The 26,056-nt window shown below is 36.4% G+C and overlaps 1 protein-coding gene across 5 annotated transcripts in view; it reads right to left on the reverse strand.

Annotated features, from left to right (window-relative positions):
- The window catches only part of LOC103478352 (CUB and sushi domain-containing protein 3-like), a 245,173-nt gene that overhangs the window by 203,820 nt on the left and 15,297 nt on the right, over positions 1-26,056 (reverse strand). For all 5 annotated transcript variants that reach the window (XM_008432116.3, XM_081597601.1, XM_017309426.2 and 2 more), the window contains exons 2-3: positions 15,298-15,520; positions 3,198-3,310 (exon numbers count right to left, since the gene is read on the reverse strand). In XM_008432116.3, the coding sequence (XP_008430338.2) occupies positions 3,198-3,310; positions 15,298-15,520 (336 nt within the window). The remainder of the gene's footprint in view (positions 1-3,197; positions 3,311-15,297; positions 15,521-26,056) is intronic.

Below are 26,056 nucleotides of genomic sequence, written 5' to 3' on the forward strand. Positions count from 1 at the left end.
CTGAGGTTGCAATGCTTATATTACAAATACAAGCATCACCAAAGGTGATTTGTCATATATATGTCCAGTCAATTTAAGTAGTAGCCTCCATTGCCTGGATGCGTTTCACAAAAGGCCCCAAATCCTAACACCTGAATAAATGCAGTTTCATCATTCCAACATTTTTTAAGCAACATTTTTTCTTGAACGCAGAAAGTTTCAAAAGTGGCTCTAATCAGTAAATTCAATTCACAGAAATACATGATGTATCGACAGGCCATTGATAAATTAGATTAAGTCGGAACGTGTCCTTCATTGCGTCCTTCTTGTAGAGGAAAAATTAAAATCCAATTGTGGTCAAGATTCAATCATCTCTAACACCCTTAAAGCATCACACATTCTTAGTCATAAAAAAAGAGCAGCACATTCATATTCATGTGAAGACAACGCTAATCACTTAGCATAAAAAGAACGGTGCAGGCAGTGAGAGTCAGCATGGCAAGGAGTAAATACTTTATGGGTGAGCTTAGGCTCTTCATGTTTTTAAATGATAAACCTAAAAAAGCCCAAGTTTAGTAACGGTTCACTTACCTTTAAATTTTCTTAATGCAGCTACAGCAAAAGGATCAATTGCTGATTGCGAACAACAGATCACCACGCCACAGAATGGTGACCATAACAAATGTGAAAGGTCACCAGTAATGAGACATACATTAGCAATGCAACACTGTAATCCATGAAAAAGGATATGCAAAATTTGTAGACATAAAATGTCAGTAAGAAGATTAGGTGCCCTCTTGGTCATAAATGTCAGAATAAATTGTACAATTCAATAAGAGGTTTTACTGATGTACAATTAAGTTTTATTTCATGTGGATTTTCTGTATGGTGGATAGTTTTTCAATATTCTTAGTACAATATGTTCCTCCTAGTATTTGGTTAAATGGGTGGTACATTTAACTTCATTTTATAGCAAAATTAAGTTATTGTTACCTTCAGTTGTAGATATCAAATATGACTTCAAAGAAATTTAATTTCATACTTTGATGACTTGAAATTTTAATCTGTCTGTAACAGAAGACAATTTCCTGATGTGACACTCTGTCTTCAGCACAACAATGCTCCTTTATTAATACATTTAGAGCAGTTCTTAGGAGTGTTGGGCTGAGATGTAGTTCATTTGATGAGCAGACTCGTAGCTCTGTCAGGTGTTTGCTAATTGCTGCTGCTAGTCTGAAGGGGCTAAGTCAGGGAATTGGAGTAGAGGGGTACTATGTGGGGCAGAAGCCTGGCTGGAAACAGCAGCTCCGAAGAGGAGCTTTGTGAGAGCAAGTGTTTAGGTGCTCCTGAATGATTCCCACAGTAGATTAAAGTATTTCTCAAACATGCATGAAATAATCAAAGCAACACCCCAAGTATGTTTTTGATGAAGGAATAACATTATATGTTATAAAGGTTGAAAAAGTCAATTTTATTAAATTCCTTCTCCCCTTACCCATAAAAATGTCCTTTAGTAGTAAATGTTTGTAACAAAGAACAAGCTCCACAAATCCAGGCCTTGAGGGCCGATGTCCTGCATCTTTTAGATGTGTCTATGGTTCAATATACCTAAAGATTTTCCAGAGTCCTGCTAATGACCTCATTATTAGACTCAGGTGTGTTGAAGCAGAAACACATCTAAAAGTTGCAGGACACTAGTCCTCAAGGCTGGGATTTGACCCCTGTTCCAGATGGATACTTCACTACGCCTCTAAAAGAAATAATCATTTTTAACAACAGGTTTGTTTGTTGTCAAATACTCTCCTATTAAGCAATTTAAGTTACCTATTCATTTTGAATCAACAACTCTGTGGTCAAACATTTTGACAATTGAGTGTTCCCTGAGGACAATGATCCTAAACAAATGCAAACTGTTTTTGAAATAATCAAAGCTTCTGCAGCAGCCGGTCCTCAAACCTTCTGAAATACATTTTTTTCTCATCCTAAGACATCGAATAATGCCACATTATCATGTCATATTCTTAGTTTATAGGACAAACACAAGGACTGATGGTGACTAAAACATAATTTTAAAGAGGAGTGGGACTTGTAGGAATTTATGCTGCAATCTGGATAATGTACTGCCACACTAGACGATTAAAGAATGAGCGATATGCCTAAAAAGCTGAGCTGTGCAGAACATGGGATGGGTTTATCATTAGCATATTAGAGCGTTGGCTCAATCCTTAATCTGACTCCCACATCAAAATAACGACACAACTCAGATAAAATGTCCGCAGAATAAACAGGAGCATTTCAAACTGCATACTGGTATTTTTTAACCTTAAAAATTGGCTTGTAATATTTTTAAAGGTTTTTAAAAAATAAAAGGTAGACAGATAGTACAAAATGCATCATGGTGAGAGAATGTTCAAATAGACAAATGGCTTCGTTAAAGGTCTTAGAGTGGTAAAGTCTGTGGTAGGCGAAGAAAGGAGAAGGCACTAAATAGAGGGAGGGAGAGTGATTGAGACGAGGAGATATGTTTATAAACAGTCATTAGCAGTCAAGTCTTACTAATGACCTCATCATTTGAGTCAGGTGTGTTGAAGCAGAGACATCTAAAAGTTGCAGGATACCAGTCACTGAGGCCTGAATTTGAAGACTTCTGATATAGCAGTAAGATGCTGACGGCAAAGAAATAGGCAGAAGAACAACGAAGACGATAGATTCAATTAGAACAACATAAACAGGAAATAATAAATACAAACACTGATGGGGGAGTAAACAATTGCATCACAGGTCTGTGATCACAGAGAGCGATAGTTTATTTTTAGAAAGTTCTCCACAGCTTTGCTTCTACACCGATATCTTGGTACATCAATTAGCTCCACTAATTCCCATTGCCATCTGCTTTGCAATATTAACTGCACCTCTGGAGTAGCAAATGAGGTTCAGAGATTTTAGGGGAAGGGATGTTGATTTAGAAAATATGAGAATGATTTGCCTAATTGAAGCACCTAACTGTTCCATAACTCAAGAGCAAAGTCTCAGAGATAATCAGTTAGATTAAGTGTGATCACACCTTTCTCTCTCAGGAATAGGTGGTCTATTTTCCCCATATTGATGGATTCTCCCTTTAAACGAAGAGCCATTTATGCAGAGCTGCCTATTTCATGTAAAAGGCTGTCTTTTTTCTTACGGTAGGAGTCAAAGAACAGAAATGATGCTGTTCTTACCTTCATAAGCCACCTTAAATCCATGAGCGCTTACTGCAAAGTCACTGGTAAGCCTCAATGAAAAAATGGAATCAGAACTGGTAACAGGCGGAGGGATGGTAAATCCTGTTAACCTGCAGACAAGAGAAGGAGATCTCAGTTCTGAATGTTTGAGTTCAGACACAATATAAGCACATCAACTATCAATACATATTGATGAAATTGTGCTTTATTCCTTATTCCTAATGAACTGTTAGATTGATCAAATACATTGCATAATATTCCATAAAACTTTCTTTGCAGACACCATACCAGCTAGAACACATAATCCCATTTTCAAACATGGTGGTGGCAGCATCATGCACAGGGGATGATTTATATCAACAGGTACAGGGAAGTTGGTTGGTGCATGGAGCTATAAGGCAGTTTTTAAAATGGCAGCATAAAAAAAAACAGTCTGAGGTACAACAAATTCACAAAACATGCAACCAGAAGTACAATTGAACTACTAAGATCAAGGGACATTCATGTCCTAGAATGGTCAAGCAAAAGACAAGCAAGAATTGCAGGCTGCATAAAAACACACAATCCAATTTGACTGAGCTTGAGCTATTTAGCAGAAAAGACATATCAACCTGTAGATTTCCAAACGTGGCAGAGACGCTCTCGAATTGCTGTAAAGGTGGTTCTAAAAAGTATTCATTCAGGTTTGCTGAGTACAGCTGCATACCACACCTCATTTCTTTTACAAGCAACTCTATTTTCTATTTGTAACAATCATTGCAACATGTTTGAAAGCTTAATAAGCAAATTCCTAATGCACCATTTGCCTTTTACACTTTAGGAAGAAAGTTACGCAAAAAATACATCTACAAACCTTTCATAACAAATAATGGCATTGTTCAATCTAAAGAAAGAAAAAAACTTTCAGAACTGAGATGAAGTGTAACAATCAGTAATAAACCAGAGTACTATTCTATCAAAACCCAAGTAGGGAACCCTCCCCTATTGTCGAAGATGTTTCAGGGCTCACAGCTATATTGTAACAGTCTGATTCATTGCTGCATTTCAAATTAGGTGCAGATCCAAACAAATCCATTTACTTTCATGACATCGTAAAAGAGATGTGTAGTTGACCATTTCTCAGCAGAAGCTGCTGATGTTCTATCGACCTTTCACAGCAGCGAGCCGGGCTGCAAAACATGAAGTCAAACTTGTGTGCAGTAGTTGCCTCATGTTCCATTACCTCTTATTGCTGGTTTTGAACCCATTTGAAACTGAATCTCAACTTGACAATAAGCCAGGTAAATAATGTCTGTAGCTTGCCAAACTTTGAAAAAAGGAACCCTCACAGTGACAGCAAAGGAGAGGGGGCTGTATTTACAGCTTCAATAGAGTTTCCAATTACAGCACAGTGAACTGTGCAGTAAATAATTACCCTTTTTGCAGGTACTCGCAGCATGTCCAGACACTACCAGCAGTAAGCAGTGATGCAATTTTAAACACAGGAAACATAACTTAAGTGTGACCTTGTAAGACGTGCGATCACTCTAAAGACTATTGTACTCAATTTATGAGGAACTTTGGCTTAAATTAAAAGTGAAGGGAAGCATGGGGCCTACAAGAGTCATTGTTTGTGCATTTCACGTGATAAACAGCAAAGGAAAGAGGCAGGACACCATTTATTTGACACTTTGTATACCTTTACTGTCTAAGGTTTCTGACTAATCGCATCCGTTTTAACCGTTTAAAAACTGGTCACATGCTAAACGAAATATGTTTTACTTTGCAGGCTCCACACACTTACATCAAGCTGAAAAAATTTTATCAAACTTAGCATCAACTTAAAGGGAGGATCTTGACATATAAATTAAAACATTAACAATTTTAGTCTCACGCTGCAGATTTGTAGATATTGCTAGTGTGCAAAAAAAATTGACTTTATGAAGAAAAATGTTATGAACCAATGTACAAGTTCACTCTGACCTTGGTTCAGAACTACCAAAGTAACATTTATAAGCCGCATCATATACCAGAGAGCCTGTCTTTAGTTACAAAATTCACTGCTGTGTCTGCAGGGGGTGAAAAAGAGTAGGAGGAACCCACGGTACTTTTTTCAAGTTCAAGTAATGTATTTTCAAAGAATAACAGTTTGATGTGAAGCTTGGAAGTCTTTAAAATTACCCCTTTTCCCAAAGTTTGAAGAGGAGGATCCATGGGGGGACTAATTACTGGCTGAGAAAAACAGAACAGAATAGGACAATCAGGTTGTGTGGCGTCTGCTCACACACTGATGGGCCAAAGGCACCCACTAGCTCGAGTGCATTGCAGATTGAGGCAGAAATAAAAGCCCTTACCTGCAATAGTAAAAGAAAAGAGAAAAAATATGAACAACTAACAAACCTGTTATCACTTTTAAAAAGCTGCTTTGTGCATTATCTGTGAGTGAACTGAAAATGAAGATAAAATGTGCAGAATAGGAAAAAGATGTGCTGCTATGGCAACATGTGATACAGAAGAGGAAGGACAAGATAGAACAGATGCTGAGCTGTAGCAACATACAGTAAACATTTGGTTTGATGAACAAGATCACAGCTCTTCAGGATCCAAAATTCAGACAACTGTAAAATAAATTAAAAAATACATAAAAATATGTGGTGAAGTGACTAATAGACGAGGACAAAAAAAGAAATGGCAAAAAATAAAACTGGTCCTGAAAGTGAAATAAAGAAGATTCCATCTTGCAAAAAATGCATGTATGCTTGTGGATTTGTATAGATATGGACAGATGTCCACCTTAAAAAACATAATTAGAGAATTTTAATTTGACAGGTGGATATTTTTTAAATCAAGGCCCACCCCTCCATCTAAGCATGGGTCTAACATAAAACAAGCAAAAAAAAAACTCAAAAGGAACTCACACCAACTACAGCCTGTTGCTTTGGCAACAAGATCATCAGGTGAATAGATGGAAAATGTCAAACAATTAAACACCAATGGATTCCTTGTCTTTTCGAACCCAAGAGCCCATGATTTAAATATTCAAAAGAAGTGTGCACAAAAATGACTCTCGAGTTTGAGAATCAACAAAAATATGTTAAATTAGGCTGTAGTTTTAGCTTGAGGTCAAAATAAAGATATTTATTTCTATCATTTAAATGAAGCAGCATTTTAAAGCAACTGAGGAAGCATATCAAAATGTGAGCAGTAGGTTTTATGACCAGGATTGGCTGAAATGAAATCAAATAAAAGGATATGCTGAAAAATTGGCTGGTCTTTAATTTTAACTCAAGCAATCAGTGGCCAGCTAGTCAGAAACTCAAAAGTCAAGTCTTGTTTTGCAGTAATAAGAACACTCTTCGGTGCAAAAGTTATAACAGAGAAGATAACTATTTTAAGAATAAAGACATTTAAAGATGAAATCAGAAAAGCCTCAAAGGCTTAGGAACCTTATGAAAAGGAAACATTGTTTTCACTGGAGGGCTCAGCAGCTTCTCAGTTGCTCAGTTTTATCACTTCAAACTTCAGCCTCTGTGAGTCACGAAACACGTTTAATTGGAAAATGTTGGAAGCTTTTGGAAAATCTCAGAGTTGTACACACTGTGGAGACTGCTGTTTGCCACACTAATTGTGCTAATTGTTAATTAGCATAACAATTAGCAATTCATTAATTATAAACTTTTCAGAACAAAAAGGCTTATTCACTCTATTTACATAATGAGTTAAATTGCCGCATACCAGTAAATCTGAACCATTCTCTCTTTGATAGCATTTTTTTATTTTGAATTAATTTTGGAGAACATCAATTAAATATTTAGCTTCATGTTACACTTTTAGTTTGAGCCTTGCAAAAAATGATTTGCTCAGGAGTCAAAATTTGTCTTTTAAACTTGATGCTGTTTCTGTTGTCCATTGGGTTTTGACTGACAGCTTTTCCAATCCTCAGATGATTGTACTGTAATTGTGTAATTTCAGTGATCCAGAGAGAGCTATGTAGCCTTTATCAATTTCAATTTTAGCAGAAGATAGAAAAATTATTTTGGAGGTTGATAATAGTAGTCCTAAAGGTAAAAGTCTAATAGGATAAAATTGGTGTCAACAGGTCCAAGAAATTGAAATCGGCCACAAAACTGAAATATTTTGGATCATATTTTTAACTTCTTACGGTAGTCGTAATTTAACATTTTCAGCTGACAAAGATTTGCAGCTAATTTTGAAATTATTCTCGTTTATTTGAATATGATATGAAATGACTAGAAGCTAACTTCTTTGGGAACCTTTTAAATTTAAGAGCTTTGTTGGCAGTGAGGCAATATTTTCAACATATGAAAAAAAATGATCTAGTTTAAATTTGAGCAAAGTATCCTACTGTATCTTCCTGTGGTTTTATTTACATTATAATACTGTGTTTGTTAGCACTTTAGAATTTGTTTAAAATATAAAATAGGCAGCTGTCATTAGGTGTTTGTCAGAGAATAGTAACCTTTTTATGCTTCGACATGTCGTAAAAGCAGCTTCAACAGAAGCCACACAAGGTCAGAACCACACAAGCAAAAACATCTTTCATAAAAGTAAAAACTCAGAAAAGTACTTTTTACTTTATGGAAAAATACATAACTCAGAGAGTTACACTTGTAGTTTAACAAGTGTAACTTAGAGAGAGAAAGATAAAACAGAGAGAGAGAGCAGGTGTCATGCATCTGTATTGGTTTCCAAACCAACCAGAAATGTCAATGCGGGTTTAGAGACACCAGCTGCCTGAGCAGCTACATCGTCCCCTGCTTATGAATCACAGCAAAAACAGTGGCAAAAGAATGAGTGTATGTGCCTGGGAACAGAGGGCCAATAATTGGCTGGACAGATGCAGCCTTTGCTTCCACCTGAACACACTACATCAGCCCTAAAGGCAGCTGTCACACATTCCCGCCACCTGATTAGTGTGTCAGGGAAGGAGTGTGCCATAGAGGAACAGAAGAGGGAGACGGAAATGATGTAGCTCAATTTGTCTAACTCTGTGTCTGTCTTTCTCCATCTGTCTCTCGTTCCATGTTGCATTAGCTCTGTAGCTCTGAATCACTTTGTTTCCCATTTCAAGGAATCATTTATTATCTCAAATGTTCTTTTTGGGATTCATTTTGTCCATGCTTCTTTTAGACGTATTTTTTGAATTATCGAGTCTCAGCAACAACATGCTGTCACCTGTGCGACAGAAAAATTGCTATGGTCGGTATTGCTAACGGTAATTTGGTAACCAGCTAAATTATAGTGCTTGCCTTTGGTTTGTTGTTAGAAACATGAAATGAGAATACAAAGCTTATCTGTTACTAAGGTGAATAATGACCCACACAATAGCCTCAAGCTAAGGATAAAATAGCACATTATAGAAAACCCAACAGCAATTAGAAGTTTATAAGCCTCAAACGTTGCAGCATTTTTCCTGAATCCTGAATGAATTGTAATAAATCCTAATCTTCTCACTTTCTCTCCCTCATTTCAAAAAGCGTTTTACATCAGTGCTTTCTCTAAATGCCTTTTTAAATACCTTACTGATACTAAATTGTTCACTTTGGGTCTTTTTCACTCAGTAACACCCTCTGCTCCGAGGAGTGTCATTATCTGTGCAGCATGATAGTGTTTTAGTTTACTGATTGGAAAAAGAAAAAAAAAGAAAGAAAAAATCAGTCAACCATTCCGGTCAACAACCTATTTCCTGTGGCATATTTACTTTAGTGGCATTTTCACCTAATTTGAAATGTTACCTTTTTAGACTCTCAAGGGAGTCTATAACTCAATGTTGACGTGTTGTAGAACATGGATCAGTTTGGGAACACTAAGCATAAAAAAATAGAGAAAAAAAGTTGTCAAATATTTATATTGTCCAAATAAGTCAGTGGAAAATATTGATAATTTTTGTCATTAACTACATAATTAGAAGATGCTGATGATAAAAACAGCAGCTGCTCTTTAAAACTGGTCTAATAAAGCAGCAGTTCCTATATAAGCCGAGGAATGGACCCGCAGTCCATTTCAGGGACAAGCTCTAAAATGAGCAGCAAAAACTTACAAGTAAGTGGAGTTAAAACATTAAAAATTGTTAGCAAAAGCTTATTTCTGTTAAAATAAAGTTACGTTGATTGTATGCAAGTCTGGTTAAAGCTGCAGTATGTAACTTGTAAAGAAAAGATGTGTTTTACACATCTGTTAAAACTTCTACTATATCATGACAGTATAAAGTGAGAGAGAAAATTAGTAAGAAAAAAAAAGAATTAGCTCCTCATACTTTTCACTATGAGGAGCATAGTGCAAATGACTGTGCAAAGGACTCTGGTCATTTGCACAAATGCAATGCTCCATTAGAAACAACCAATCAAAGCCAGGAGGAAGGCTCTAGTGCTGTCAATCCAACTTATCATAGTAAGTAAGTTGTTTCTCCACCAATAGAACATTGAGCAGCACATACATGAGACTGATTGGTTATTTTTCACAGAGTGGTGCATTTATGCAGACAGCAATTATACCATTAGGAGGAGGAGGAGGAGCTCAATCTTCTCTCAAATTATCTCTTTCATGCTGTCACAACATAGTGACAGTTAATATATAAAATCCAATTTTTGCAATACTGAAATACTGCAACTTTAATAAATGCATGTAAGCACAATGATGAAAGAATCTCCAATTAAGAAATTTTTGCATGATAATATGAATGGGCAGCTAAATTGCAATGTAAAACTGAAATGTTTGTCTAAACATATGATTCAATACAAGTTTGTCGCCTGAAAAACAGCAGTGGAAAGGCTATTATAATGAGAACACAGTCAGAGCTTGGAAACAATGAAATGAAAGACATCATTACCCAAACTATTTCCACTCCACTATCCTCAGCATATAATTTTGACAGAATAATAAGCGATTCAACCAGACGTTCTCAGGCATGAGGGATTTAGCTAAATGTAAACGCATCACATAGTCAGGGGGGTGGTGGAAATGTCTCAGAGCAAAGAGAATACACAGATCAATAGAGAAACACACCAATCAAGTAGATCATGGTGATGTCCAAATCATTGGAAAAAGAAAGCATGATAGCTGCTTTTGTCATGTTCCCTTCTGAATTTCAACCTTAATTGATTAATTAAAGCAATAAATAAATTAAAAGGAATCTTTAATCTTGACCAAGGTTTCTATTTATGCTAACCTGAAAGGGCAAGCGGAAGACCAGAAGAGCATGCTTTCTTTATGTACAATTCGTTATTCTTTTTATTCAAAACAATGTGGAAACTGCATTCAACATACATGGCAAAGTAAAGAAAAAGCAAACAATGTAAGATGCTAAACAACATTGGCAAAAGTAGACAATTATGTCTATACCCTCTTTGGCTGTACTCTGGTTAATTGTAGTAATTTCCCTTGCATTCTTCATAATAAAAATCTTGAAATACCCAGTCTGCTCAGAAAATTCCCAACAATCATTTGTGATCACCGATTAATATTCAGAAACTGTGCAGCACACAGGAGTGATATTTTCAGAGCTTCAGGTGGGATTTACTGGTGCCACCTGGGAATATTTAAAGACGTGACTGTTTATGAATGGAGTCATAAACAGCGTTTTGAGATCCAATTTCACAACACTGACAACAGGGATGAAAATTTAATTTTCTACCACCCTCTATGGAGGCTGGTATGTCATTCTCAAGCTACCATTTGATCCAAACACCTTTGTGTTGTCTAGGTTACCAAAGAAAATAAATAAGCAGGATGAATTCAAGACTTAAATGTTTTCTGCCAGATAGTTTTTGCAATTTAGGAAAAAAAACAGTAGTATGCATGTTATTGGAAGATTAAAACAACATTCAGAGCAGTGTTCAAGGATATGAACATAACCTCATGAAAAGTCACATATTTCATTTGTATTACAAAGCAATCTTAATCATATCACAAATATTTTCTTGTGTTCATAGAAAATAGAGAAGGGTTAAAATGATTGTTAGAAAGTTGACTAAACAGATTAGTTAACTACTATTAGTTGCCACGCTACTTCTTAATAACTATTGCTACAGCAGTGCACAATGCTCAGGTTTCTCTCTCAGCTGTTGGACTCAAGCAGTGGCCAGAATAGTTGCCACATTGGCTCAAAATGGCAGCGACTGACATTTACCAGCCCCGACTGGTGATTACATTAAAATAAGAAAATGTGGACAGTTTTTGTCTTTGTCAACGGGAATATTAAAAACCAAAACATAAGTGTGCAGTTTCAACATCTGTTTGCTGGTGCTTTATGAGTGTACCTCCTGATGAGAACAGTTCTTTGCATTGGCCTAGCAAACGTTTTGTGCCTATAGAACAAGATTCACTCAGTGCTTCCACCAGTGGAAGACATAAAAAAAGTAGTGATTAGTTTTTACCGAACCAGCTTGATGGAAAAGCTCCCAAAATATGTTTCCATCGCTGGGACTTTTTTTTCTAGTTTTTGTTAGGGGGCTAATTAATTGCTAACAGTAGGGGTTGTAACAGCAATCATGAAATTATCCCTTTCAGGCAGGAAATAAACAGTCCCACATTTACATGCAATGCAATACAGAAAATGTAACACTGTAACAGAGAAGGATGCGGCAGCCTAAACGATGTTTTGATCACAAAACCATAGTTTCAGCAAATCAATATCTTTTTTAAAATAAGTGAATTGTCTATGTAGTTATAGCCTTTATTTATATTTTATCTATCAAGAGGTATTTTTTTAAAATACATTTACACAATCGCCTTGGGGGAAAAAAATGTAGTTCTACAGTCCATTTCATATAACCTCAGATTAATTTGAAAGTCTGAGGAATATTTTATTTGGCACAAAACTAGTTTCTGCTTTTCAACGTATATGACGAGCATCTGTCCCTCTTGTGTGAAATAGCTTTTTTATCCCTTGAAATTAGGTTGTAAATTTTACATGGTTCAATTTTTTAAAAGTCAGTACTGAAGGAAATTGCTTTTTGTTGTTTTCTTTTCCTTTTAAAAAATAAAGCTTAAATTGCAAGAGCAAGTTTTTGGTCCCAGAAAATATTACTGAGTAATAAAAAAAACATGACAAAACAAAATAACTGAAGAGAGTAATATTATCAGGACGTGCTTCGGTTTGTTGGAAACTGAACGACACAGAATAATTAGCTAATTAGGACCAGGTGTGCAAGGAGCAACATAAGGCGAAAACTATATGCAAAATGACGAGAAGCAGGGCGAGATATTCATTTAAAATAATAAACTAGCACCAGTAAGCTGGTATCCTAATAAAAAACCCAATACAAAGAAGATTTTAAAAATAAATAAATAAAAAAGGAAGGAAGGGGGGAAGAATGGAAAACAGACCTCACAAAGATTAACACAGCAAGAGGGGCTGGAAAAGGGATTAATTCTGAAGCCTAATTTCAACAAAGAAACATTAAAGCACAACAAGAAGTAAATAAATAAATTATTGTCGTTATCAAAGAATGGGTCTCCTACCGTCTCTGTGGATCTCTTGTATAAAATGTAATATTGAAAAATAATGCTGTGATGCATTTAGGGAAACTGCTGAATTCTCCAGTTTTCTTCTTCTTGTCATTTTGGGCAGACTGTGCACCAATAGCGCACAGTCTGCTGCCATTCACTGACACAGATGGCTTACTACACAACTTTAATCAAAGTATTAAATTAAGATTTGTATCAAAAACAATCTTCATATACACTCCTTGCTGGTGTAATGTAAGTAAGGTTTTAATTAACACTAGATTAAATCCCAGATTGAATATAATTAAAAAGAGGATTCTTTGTACAATGTACACATTGTAGTGTTTTTACTATTACCTTTGATTATAACAGAAAAACTGAAAAAAATATAGATACACATATAGTGATTTATTCAGATTGTATTTTAACTGCGGTGCCAGTTTTGCTAAATTGCCAGGAATTGTCTTAAACTGCGCATTTTAAAAATGAAAAACTTATAAGTAGTTAAAAATAGGCTATTCTGTTTTCCTTTGCAAAAACAGAAATCTTAGTTCAGAGTTTGTGTAAACTAATTTGTTTTTGTACATTTGACAGAAGAAAATGAAAAGCTCTCACTATAACTGCTAGGAGATTTTTGAGTTTGAGGACCCCTGACTTTTATGGACCATAGTTTGACCAGCTGTTAGTTTGGTAGTGTGATATCTGCTACGTCTTGCTCGCCCACACGTACTAGAAAATATTACAAAAATCCTATGTAGTGGTTGATTTCAGTACAAAGAGTCGTGTATTATAGAAATCATTTTGTATATTTCAGACTACAGACGCTAGATGTCAGATTTATTGAGCTAAATCTAACTGTTGACAACTCTTTTTGTAAGCCTGTCCTTCAGAAAATATTATGCAACACAGTAGAACAATCTCTTCAAAACCTGAAGTGATTCATCCCCTACAGTAAAGCATCAACAGTGATTCAACTCTTGAGTTGTTCCAGTTTATTGCCACTCTTTACTATATGTCCTTCTTTGTAGTAACATGTGACCTCAGCCCACTTCCACTGCAGTAGAGTTAAGAACGAGATAAGAGACAGAATAAAAATTATGAAGCACTGTTGGAATTTTAACTTTTAAAATTTTAGTTCAATTTTAGTTCACTGCATGAACTCTGACTACTGGCAGGTTTAAAATCTATTCTTCCACATTTCTCTATCAACTTTGATTATTTTAACGTAACTGATCTAAGTGGAATACATTGAGACGTTGGCAACCAGGAGGCAAAATGTGAAAAGTTAAAAGGAGATAAATATTTGCATTAACTACTTATTTTCTTTTTACTTTTTTTTATAAGTCAACAGTTATTAAATGTGAAGAACTGCAATTTTTAAATGTTAAATAAAATGTCCTTTGCCATCTCACATCAAAACATTGAACAGATATGAATCTCATATCATTAAGATCTTTCGCCTTGAAGTTTGTTTGTCCACAAGTTGTTGTTGTTGTTGTTGTTGTTGTTGTTGTTGTTGTTGTTGTTGTTGTTGTTGGCTTCATCTGGTAAACCCATCCAAAACCCACTGACTGCTTGACTGGGTTCCGACATAACAGAACAGGGTACTGTGACCACAAAATCTTAGCTCATTAATTAGTTGGATCAAAAATATATGTATATGTTTTTACTGTTTTAACAATTAAATGTTGACATAAAAACAATTTTAAAAAATCCAGATTTCAATCTGCACATCAAGGTCTTTTTTTTTTCCCTATCATCCAATTCAAGTTTTGCTTTGCTGTATCCTCACAGAAACACACACAGTATCTTTAAGACAAATATTAAAAAGGCACTTTGACAATGCAATGACCCAGAAAACCCCACTTCACTTAAATGTCAGGCTTTTGTATGAATCCAGAAAGCACACTGAGTAAACAGTTGTTTGCCTATCCGGTAACCAAAGCAAAGAAATAACAGGGGGGTTTTTTGTGTTTGATGTTCACATTTCTCTCCACCTTTGTCTCCTCCTGTGAAGTATTAGCACAAAGGATGATAGCGACAGAGTTTGACCCATCCATCACTGAAACTAAACCGGCATGCTCATTCAAAAATAATGCAGAGGCTGGGAGTGTAAGTGTCCTGGTTGATAGGACTCTGCTTTGGAATCAAAAGACGTGACTTTTAAAAGTGGGCTTCATGAAAGAGACGCCTCTGGCTTTTATTCACGCTATTGTTCAAGTTCCATTTGCCACACACACCACCTAAGACCATCAAAGCAATATCCAAATACTCAAGTCAATAAGCTACATTTTAAGGACTGTTTCGGTACACCAGGCTGAATGATATAAAATAAAAGATAAACTGTTCATCTCGCAAGTAAGATTCCAATGAAGGTCTTCACTTTTTTTTTTTTTTAAGGAGGCAGCTCCATCTACGCCAGACTGTGTCGGAGAAGGGCTGACGCACAATACTCGTCTCACTGAGCACGCCTGACTTGCCTGACACCTCCCTGACAAGAATAAACAGTCTCTGTCATGTGTACATTAAGGTTGACCTTTCCGTCAGAAGTGATCACTGAAGACTTTTCTTCCTCACATCTCTCCCATTCCTGCCTCCCAGCCTTTAAATGCAGCCTTCAAGGTGTTTGACTTCAGGGCCGCCTTCTTACCTCGTTCTGAAGTTAGTCGGCTGCGGATGGCCGTCATACAAAGATAAAAAGTCATATTCCTCCTCCACGGCGAAAGATTGAAAAACTATATGAATCCTGTTCTCCTTCTCGGCGACAATCACCCAGGTACAGTTCGCTCCATTTGGATATCCATAAGGAAATCCGGGGCTTTCTATAGTCCCATTCCACCCCTTTAATGTGCCTCCACAAGTATGGATAAAACCTGCAGAGAAAGAGACCAGAAATCAGGTTAGAACTGAATTCATAATAACAAAAGGATGTAAACATGAGAAAATATGCACTTCGTTTTAATAAACCTAGCAGGCAATAAAAAAAACCCAAAAAAGGCAAAAATTAACATTCATGTGTGGCTGCACTGCTAAACAAGGTTTTATTCAGAAGATTGCCTACACCCTGTAAAGTTCAGGTGCAATATTTCTTCAACCAAGAACAAATTATTCGGAAAATCCACATTGCTCTCAGCTGGCAGAAGCTGTGAAGAGAAGCTGGCAACCAGCTAATGGTGTGCCAAGTTTTGTGTTTTCACTCTCGTTCTCTGCTCTCCCTTCAAATTAAAAAAGAAATAAGACGGAACACCTGCTGCTGCGATAATGTGAAGAAGATGCATAATTGTAGATGAGAATTTTTTTTTATGTACTTTATTAAACAAAAAGCTTGAGATACATTATTACAGCTCATTTTTCTGCCAAATGTCAGAAAGCTCCAGAGAACAGCAACAGGCCGGGCCATTCACAATTTGCTTCCAGAAGCTGTTAACAGTTCGCCTACAAGACACAGAGCTGCTTTGCACCTTAATGCACTAGCTTGCTGAAAATCAATACCCTCATACGTATTAGGATGGACATTATGCAATCACTGTCAAACTATACTAATCTGAGTGCTTGGCTTACCAGTGGGGTGATGATGGATATGTGCATATGTGCTAAGCAACCCAAATGCATGAAAAAGTATCTCCATGTTGCCTCTATGGAATTTGTTTATAATTGTATCCCAATACAGCCAACACGCTTCAAAGTATTTAGTGGGATTGTATGCAATACAAAACAAGTTGTGAAGTGAAAGAAAAAAAAAAACTTTTTAAAAATGTTTTGCAAAAAAAAAACATTAGAGAATATTGGTATGCTTTTGTATTTAAGTAAAACCAGTTTTCACTATTATTATAGCAGCAATTTTTTTGTGTGCATGTCTTTACCATCTAACATGGCAGATAGATCTTGGTCTATCTCACAGAAAAACCTGGAAGTAAAACTGATTTTCCTCCAGGTTTCTCTTTAACAGCTTCCCTGCTGCTGTTAAAGAGAAGCATTATCACAGCAGGACGTTACTACCAACATGTCCCTCTTTTGGAATGTTGTGCTAAGAGTAATGTTCAGAGTACAATTTTATTTTATTTATTTTTATTACACAGCATTTTACTAGGATGCCAGTAAGTTCAGTTTCAGCTTAATCTCACCAAAGCACCTTCTTTGATGTCCCTTATATCGCTTTTTGCAAACTCCGTACAGGATGTTTATAGAGATTTCTGTCTTCACTGGCTTATCTCTTACTGTAGTTATGCAGTAAACAGATTCTTGCTACCGAGCTGTGAGTTTCTTCAGCTTTTCAAGAGTTACCACGAGCCTCTTGGTAATGCCACTTCTCCATTTTCAGATGAATTGAACAGTGGTGCCAAAATGTTCAAAGTTTGGAATGTTGCCATTTAACCTAACCCTGCTTCAAATTTGTCCACAAATGTGTCTCTTCTTATTTCTGTGTAGTGTTTCCCTGGGTTTTCATGATTCTGTTTGTTCACTGATGTTCTCTTTGAAGAACAGCTGCCTTTTCTTTTTCTTTTTTTTTTACAATGACTAACAGTGACTTCAAAGGTTACTGATTGGGTGATTTCTGAAGCAATTGATTGCACTTCATTTATCTTGGAGATATTAGAGAATAACATGCAAAAAGCTAATGTATGTCACACTTTTTGTTTTTATTTGCAAAAAAAAAAGCATATACCTTTACTCTTCCACTTCACAATTATGCATTATTTCTGCATTATTCTGTCACATAAAATCCCAATGGAAGTCTGTGGGCCTGATCTACAAAAGGTTTGCACATACAAAACTGGAGCAAACTTGATGGCAGTGAAACCATATAATCAGAAAGTACAAAATACTCAGAGGAGGATATGCAAATACATCGACTTGCCACCTGCAATGCCATTTATCAAACCAGAATCAGATTGTGGGTGTGCTGTTTTTGTGTCTCTGTTAATCACATCTGAAAAACAGGTGCAAACTGTCTGCACACACAGTGGCGAGCAGGAGGCATAGATGCAATGACAGAAGACATATCTTGTCAAATATTTGGATCATTTAAAGAATATGAAATAAAAAATAATAACCCACATCTTTACCCTCCAATTTTCCTTTGCAGGGTCGTATGAAGCTCATTATGGCCTTAACTTGGCTGGTTATGTTTGGGTCAAGGATCCTTCTAATATCCCTTATTTCTAACCCTTATTCTAAAGGGTGTGTGGAGATTTTTAAATTGATATTTAAATGTTCTTATTGTGGTGTTGCACCTTGTTGCATAACTAATTTAAATTAAATTCATTATTATTATAATGTGCATCCAGCATAACGACTTTCTTCTTCACCTTTCTTTTACGGTCACTCCGCTCTCCAGCACCATCACTTTTGCACGTGTAATTAACTACACTGGCAATTTTTGAAGATCATGTGCAACACACTCACTTACCGCATGCACTTTTTTTTGTTTTTTGTTTCTTGCTCACTTATTAAAGGTCCCTTATTTGGAATCGTTGCAGATCAAGCTGATTGACGTTTGTGGTTGTAAATTGACTAAGTGTGGAAAAGTTGTGAATACTTTTGGCAGGCAGTGTATGTAATTCTGCTCTCACAAAAATCGTACTTCCCTTCACACGTCCACATCCATTATACTCGCATATTAAAGCAAACAATACACTGACATGCTCCCGTACACACTGCGTCACAGTGCAAAAACTGTGCCCTGTGTTTTTATCTTAGTCTATCTTGCATGTTGTCTAATGAAATCCAAACTTAATTAAGATGCATGGCTTCGCCTGCACAATTTACTCCTTGTGTAATTAGCTTTTCACACTTGGTAGGTAAAGGATGTTTTGCATAGAGTTGGCCAAACACACACACTTACTGGAGTATTGGTGTGGGGGTGGGGGAATATAGATCACTTGGCAGCTATTTAACTAAAATGGCCTCTAACTTCACAGATGGCAGCAATTTTTCATTTTACAAACTGATAAAAATGTTGAATTTTTAAATCTGAGATGAGCAGTGCTTTGTCTTTTACCAAAATGTTCAGCTTCCAGCCTGTCAACAGTTGTTTTTTATGTACGAAAACAAGCAAAATAAAACTGCATTTTACTGTTCAAATTTAACTCACAGGATTCACAGAATGTTGGAACCTCAGCAAACTATGCAGTGTAGACCTCCATCTGTTATTTTGATAATTACTACTTCCCCTGACCACTTTGGTGTATTCCACTCATACATTTCATCTTCCATATAGTGTAATAAACATTGGGCACACATTGTGATTTTTTTTTTAGGACACACTGCTGCTAAAGACATAAAAAAAAATCCCATGTCTGAGCTCTGATTTGTTCCACTCCAAAGAGCAAACAGGCTAATCATGGCAAATTTTGCTCTTCTGACGTAAAACCTACAGGGCCAACAAGAACCAACCTGTTCTGTGTTGCCGTGGTTTCCCTCCCTCTAAAAGTGCTCTCAAACATTTTGCACCTCCAGAAGACAACTCATGAATCATCATATATATATATATATATATATATATATATATATATATATATATATATATATATATATATATATATATATATATATATATATATATATATATATATATATATATATAGATTCAATCTGATGATATATATTGCAAAACAGTCATCGACCGAAGTATTTGCGACCTGTAGAAATAAAGAGTTTTTGAGCTCTTTATGTTCCACAGGCCTAATGATGTCACCCACAGTGAATTAAAATGGCCTTTTAATGGAAATTCGAAGAAAACATCTTCACTTTTGAAGGTGAGCCCACCTGCAGCTGCGCGCTGTTGTGGTTCAGTCTCAGTTTAGACTTAATTTACTTCACTCACATGCTGAGACTGCATGGCAATAGAGGCTGAGATGAAAGGATGGAACGCTGTTCGAATATTGATGTCTGCCTTCTTAAAAAAAAGTCTTCAATTTTTATAAACATGAATATAAAAATATTTAACCAAATCTGTTTTTGCCTGGTTGTCACCACAAACCAATGTTGCCTCACCAAACATGCAGAATCCTTTATAGAGGATTTTGTCTAAGACTGTATTTCCAAAAAAAATTCAGAAGTAGATTTCTTGTTGATTTACTTTCTACTTAAAGATCTGTGAAAAACTAAAGGACTCAATGAGGACCAATATACTTTATATAGAGATAATATATTTTATTCTAAAATTACCTGATATTCTCTTCTGAAAAGGTTCTCACAACCTTGGGAGGATCACCAATCCTTCACCACATCACAATGTCCTGGTAGACTTTAGCAGACTCCACCAATCCTTTTACATATTAGGACTCTAGCATCACTCCTAAACAACCGCGCCGCGTCTAGACATAGCAAAATGGAGACTTGCTGACTCCCAGACGCCTCTATTTGTTGTAGTTCTCTAACTGTGAGGTTTTGAGATGTTTTACTTTCCTTACAAACCTGCTCCATGTGTGTGGTGACAAGACAAATATAGATCCACTTTCAGTTTATTTTTCACTCCAAGAAAACAAACAGCAGTGGAGTTACTAAGAAGATGATCTAAGAAACATGAGTCAACCTCCAAGAGCTTGAAAAACATCTTTAAAAAAATACATCTATTTAAATTGAATCCTTAGATGTACTTGAGGTCATGATTGTCCCACTGGAGAGTTTTTTTTTAAACATTTAGCTTTGGTTTTCTTTTTCTTTTCCAAGAAATTAATTGATATACAGAACATAAATATTAGATTTTTATAAATATCTCACTGTGAAGTTATGCTATGGCAATAAAACCTATATTTATTTTACGGCATATTTTACAAGTGGGAAGAAGTACCAATACATCAGGCTTACTCTGGCTATCAGAATGATTTTATAAAAGCTGTATGTTGTTTTTGTGAGTCCTTGTAATTATAAATGTTAATGACCTTTACTTGTATAGCACTTTTTCAACGGCAGAGGACCCCGCTTCACATCGCTTCATTCTACATTGTTCACCCATTCATGCACGCATTCACACCCTGATGATGCCCTGGGGCAGAATGATAGAAGTGAGGAAGCATAAATGAATGAATAAAATCAAGAAAAAAAATGGATCTCATTAGCAAAAAGGGAGCATTTGATGCATCAACGTATCACTACCTGGATGTGCTGATGTGGGGAAAAAAATGTTTTCTAAGGATTCGTGTTTTTGCGCAGAGCTTTGATCAGGGGCGTTACAAATGTACAATTCACCAGGTTTGCTTTATTCATAATCTGTAAAAGCAACAGAGAATTTCACTCCATTGATGTTCCTGCAGAAGATTGAACCCAAAAATTTCGAACAGAGCCCCCTCTGGAGTGAGTTACATTTAGGGCTTAAGTAACCGTGGTGATGTGACATTGAAAAATTCTGGCTTCGGGCCAGCACCTTGCTAACCAATCTCTCTTGCTTCATACTACGCACTTCTTATCTCTTGTGAATTTCCCTGCCTACATGGTACGCTTAATCAGCCCAACTCCAATATGACAACTTCTGGTGGATGGCTACTGCTGTTACTGCTAGAGTGAGACGGTGTTAACAGGCAAATAAAAAATAAATGAAACCAGACACATGCAACTTTAATACACATTCATGAGCATAAATGTGATTCAGTGGATTTGACTCATGCGGACACACGGTTTTGTAACTGTGGTATACCATTGTGGGGGTGTAGCAGTAGGATAGAGTTTCAGTGAGCCAGTCTTTAAATCAGCAGATAGGAGCCTGTGAGATAAATGGACTGTTTTACAGAGTAAAGTACTAGCGGCTTTAAGTTTAGATGATATAAGTACAACACAGTATTACTTGCTGAAACATTTGCGCGGGGCTTTGGTCCAGTACTATAACCCTGAGCAGTTCCACTTATTGTCATGTTAGAGTCACTAACATCAATGTATTTTATGTGACCAATGCAAAATGGTAAATAGATGTAAAGTGAAAGGAAGCAATGTGTGGTTTTCATTTTTTTTAAGCAATTAAAAACCTGAAAAGTTTGGTGTTTGTTTACTCCGATACTTCTAAAAACATCCAAGTGCAAAGGGCCTTAAGGAATCACATAATTAGAAATTGCTGCAGAAAGCAGCTATGTGCAATTTAATTTTAGCAGAAGTAGCTTGTACCATGAAGGTTTGTTAGAGAACATCAATGAACAAACAGCTACATGAAGACCAAAGGAGGATAATCCTGCAAAAATTACTATTTTTGCAACTTTGACGTTGAAGTTCAACTTACACCCTACAGGTACAATCAAAGCATCAATAAAATTAAGATCAAATAATATTTAGGTGTTGTAATGGCCTAATCAAAGTCCAGATGACAATCTGTCTTTCGGGGGGGTGTTTTATATTTTTTTAAATATATTTTATCTATGCAAAATATTTTGAAAACCATTTATAATTGTAATTTTCCTTTCACTTTACAAAAATTTGCTCTACATCGCAAAGAAACCCTTTGACAGGCTCTTGGTTTAATATGAAAATGTGAAAAGGTTCGAGGTGTTATAAATATTTTTCCAAGGACTGTACACTATTAATACTTGTGTTTGTTTAGGAAAATGAAAACCATGTATTGCTATCCTTCAACTTCACATTTACTTGCTACTTTGTGTCAGTCAGACTGTAGAAGGACAAATATTTTGGTTGCAACACGACAACAAGTACAAACGTTTAAGTTGTGTAAATAGTTTTGAAAGGCACAATAATTAACGACAGATAACTGCACTCGGGGTACAACCCGTTGTGTAAACTGCTCTGCAGTGGGAGTGGGGCAGACTGCGACGATGTCCATGAGACAACAGAGCAGATGCTCTTTGTGAAAATTTAATCGTTTCTCTTCCAACTTTCTCATCCTTAGATAAACAGAGTTCTGCATCTTTTCTCTGCAAATGTTGCCAAGCTGTCTTGCTTTGCTTTTATTTCCTCTTCTTCACATCTGTCTGTCTCACTCAACTTTTTCTCTCACAGCCAGCTCAGCCTATTGTTTCAGGAATCTTTCTCTTTCTCTGCGCTCTGTGCGCTGAAACTCTACCTCCAAGCAAACTGACTTATAATTCCACTGCTTTCCTTGTTCCTCCAGTGTGAATTAGAATCCCCTTTTCATATGCTATGAATCATATGAGCTTGTAATGTGTCGCGCATTGTCAGCTCTCTAAAAGCTGCATCTGTAAAAAGCGGCGCTGTAAACATTAATGCGTTCACTATAAAGCACAGCATAGAGATAACATGTGCTTCCCTGTAAGTGAGAGGGGATGTGGATTCATTTGTCACTTAGACGCACAGTATGTCTTCTTCAAATACCACTGTCACCACTCAGCTGCGCGCTCTGACCTCTTATCGTTTTAACTTTTTAGTGAAACCCAATCTCTAGAGTCCTTCCTGACCCCGTGTTAGTGGCTCCCTGTCCAGACAATGTGATTAGAAACCAAATTAACAACATGCTGTGGATGCACAGTGGGGAGCATTTGGTTTAGAAATATAAATTGGCATCGAATTATCTGAGTCAGGCAGAGACAAAGGCCCTCAGCAGGTGGCTTCGTGGAAAACAGTGCTTGCAAAAGTCTCCATCCAGCTTCTTCACATTTGGTCACATTAGAACCTTATACTTCCATGTATTTCACTAGGACTCATGTGACTGAGCAACATTGTGGGCATAACTTTGAAGTAGTTCCAAGTCTGTATGCTTGTTGATTCGGCATGTTCACCTTTAAGACCGCTGCAGAGCGCTGTGTTGAACCGCCAAACGGCACACGAGGTAGAGCTGGCTAGCTAACGAGGTGGCATAACAAACTTAGCTAAGAGTTGGGACAGTGTCTGCTATTATTGTAATTTTGATTAAAGAACAAAATAATTATAGATAATGAAACTTTGTGAAGTGAAAGGAAACTGATTCATTTTTTTCCTTTGTTTAAAGATAAAACATGACAAACAAGCATCCATTTGCATTCAGAGCCAAATCTTTGCAGAGCACCTACTTCCACATGTTCGCTATGTTTTATAAATGAATGGTGGCTGGAAAATGAACCTAGTTATGATTTTCTGCTTTACTTTTGTATATTTTCCACAAGACTAGATTGGTGGAGTCCATAGCAGTTCATGTCGATTGATCGGTGGGTTTGTGGTTCTACATAAGTCTTTACATTTGGCTGTTGGAGTGGAAAATGTTCTGTGAGATTATCAGTTTATGCTTCTGTTTGTTAGGCTAATCCAGATTTAAACTGCTTCACAACTTTATTCCTGACTTGTCTGCTGTGTTCCTCCTTCTTCAAGCTGTTGTTTATTCACTAAGTTTGTCGAATCTTCAGAGATCAGCTGGACTTTGGAAATGTCTGAAAATAACTGTCTGCAGTGGATTTTATTTGGTGGCATTGGAGTAAAGAGAGCTGAATTCGTCCCTTTTTTAATTTCTACAATCTTTTTGAAAATAGTGTATCTTTTAGACAGAATCATTTTAAACTACTTTGAATAATTTAATAATTATTTGCGATCTCAGTTCCTGTTTGATAACTAGGATTAATTGGAACGTATTTGTGACTGAATTGAAAGGATTATAGAACCTAGAGGTGACACTTGTTATGAATTAGTGCTATATAAATAAAACTGAACTGAGCTGAATTTTTTAACTTCCTTGCCCTTCACCCTTATGTGAAACCTTTTGGTAAATAACATAAAATTCTGTGGTTATAATGTATTAAAATGTAAAAATAAAATTCAAGGCGTATGAATACTTTGGCAACGCTCCAGCTGAAGACTGACCCCCTTTTGAACAAAATGCTTACATTTACAAATACTTCATCTCTGCTCCTTTGAAAATATGAAGAAATATTGCTGGAGTGTCACAAGTTTGACGAGAATAACAGATTATTATTCCCGCCGGGCTATTCCCAGTCAAAAAAAAAAACAACAAAAAGACAGTCACCTCCCACTCTGTGATGACAAACATCTCAGGGTTTGTGTCAGTCTGAACTGCAGGTATGTGTTTGTTTGTGTTCGAGAAGAAGATGCTTCCAGCTAATTCAGCGGGTGAGGGCACAAGTACTGAATGCGATCTCTTTGCGCCTGCGGAGAATAAAAAAGATTTGGGGCAGAATGAACCAGTTAATGAACCACAGTGCTGCGTGGAAGGAAAATAAGATTGATTTTGTAAACAAAATGCATTATGCATCATAGAGGGGATGATTTTAATTGCAAGTCCTAAACAAATTAGTTTGAGACTAAATTGGTTGTTTAAGGTTTACTTAAAGCATGAAAAAGATGTAGACAGCATTTTTTTTGCCTTCTTTTACACACAGTAAGGCATAAAATATGCAGACCCACAATATGTGGTTCACTACTCATTGCAGAGTTGTGTTCAGCTATAAAGGAATAACGATTATTTTCAGCAGGAGAGGAGAGGAGTCGTTGACTGCTATTCAAATTATTATGAGCTAAAAGACCCCAGACTGCTCATGATTGATGAAGCAGTAAGCATGAGGAACTGCTTTGTCCAGTTGAAACTTGGCTTAATGATGGCGAGGCGATAGCTCTCTCTAAACTTTCTTCTTTGGGCTGTGCATTTATCTGACATAAATGGAGGGCCACTGTCACGGTTTAAATCCTCCGCTCTGAACTGCAGCTACTTGAAATAAGCTTTTGTTCTTCTCTGCTGTGTGCGAGGGTCTGTTGTCCACTGAAGTCCACCAATGATTTCTATCAGGACTCAGTGGACAAAAGAAAAAGTGTTTTTAATTGTCTGTGGCTTGAACATAGAAAACTTCTTCAGAGACTTGCTCAAGCTGATTAATTCTTCTAATCTCTGATTGGTTGCTGGTACGCTGAACCTTAGGTTCTCGTTTATTTAATATTTACATGGTAGAAAAGTGGTTGTTCTGCCATGTTTATGCATAACGCTGCAATTATTTGGATATGAGTGTAGAATATACTCAAATCATGTGCTAAAATCTCTAGTCTCATGTGGGGAAATTCTCCCTAAACTCGTGGAAAACAGAGAAAATAAAGCTCCATGCAAGATGTCCATCATTGAGCTAAATTAGTTTGTCATAGCTCAGATTTCTAGCGATATTTTTAACGTTGCTCTGATTTAATTAGTGATTTTACTTTATAAAATAGTTTGAGACAGCTGTGGATTGATCAGGAGAACAGCTGTTGTGATTAAAAACAATATAACTTTATGATTCTGGATTGTATGTGGGATCGATTGCTAACGTTATTTATGATAAGAAAATAATTTATCATGAGTTCATGATGTTTAGCATACATCTCAGCTCGTTGGCTTAAAATCTTAACGCATGTTAATATAAATGTATTGTTGACTATCCTCATAAACAATTAAGAAATCTTCATTCTGCATTGGAACTGTTTAAGTCTAATAGTGGACAAGAGCACTTAAGAAAATCCATCCTGTTATATTTCCCATGCCGTCCCTAAAGTGCATT

This window comes from Poecilia reticulata, chromosome 16 (genome assembly GCF_904066995.2).
Source record: "Poecilia reticulata chromosome 16, P_reticulata-male-v2, whole genome shotgun sequence".
NCBI lineage: Eukaryota > Metazoa > Chordata > Actinopteri > Cyprinodontiformes > Poeciliidae > Poecilia > Poecilia reticulata.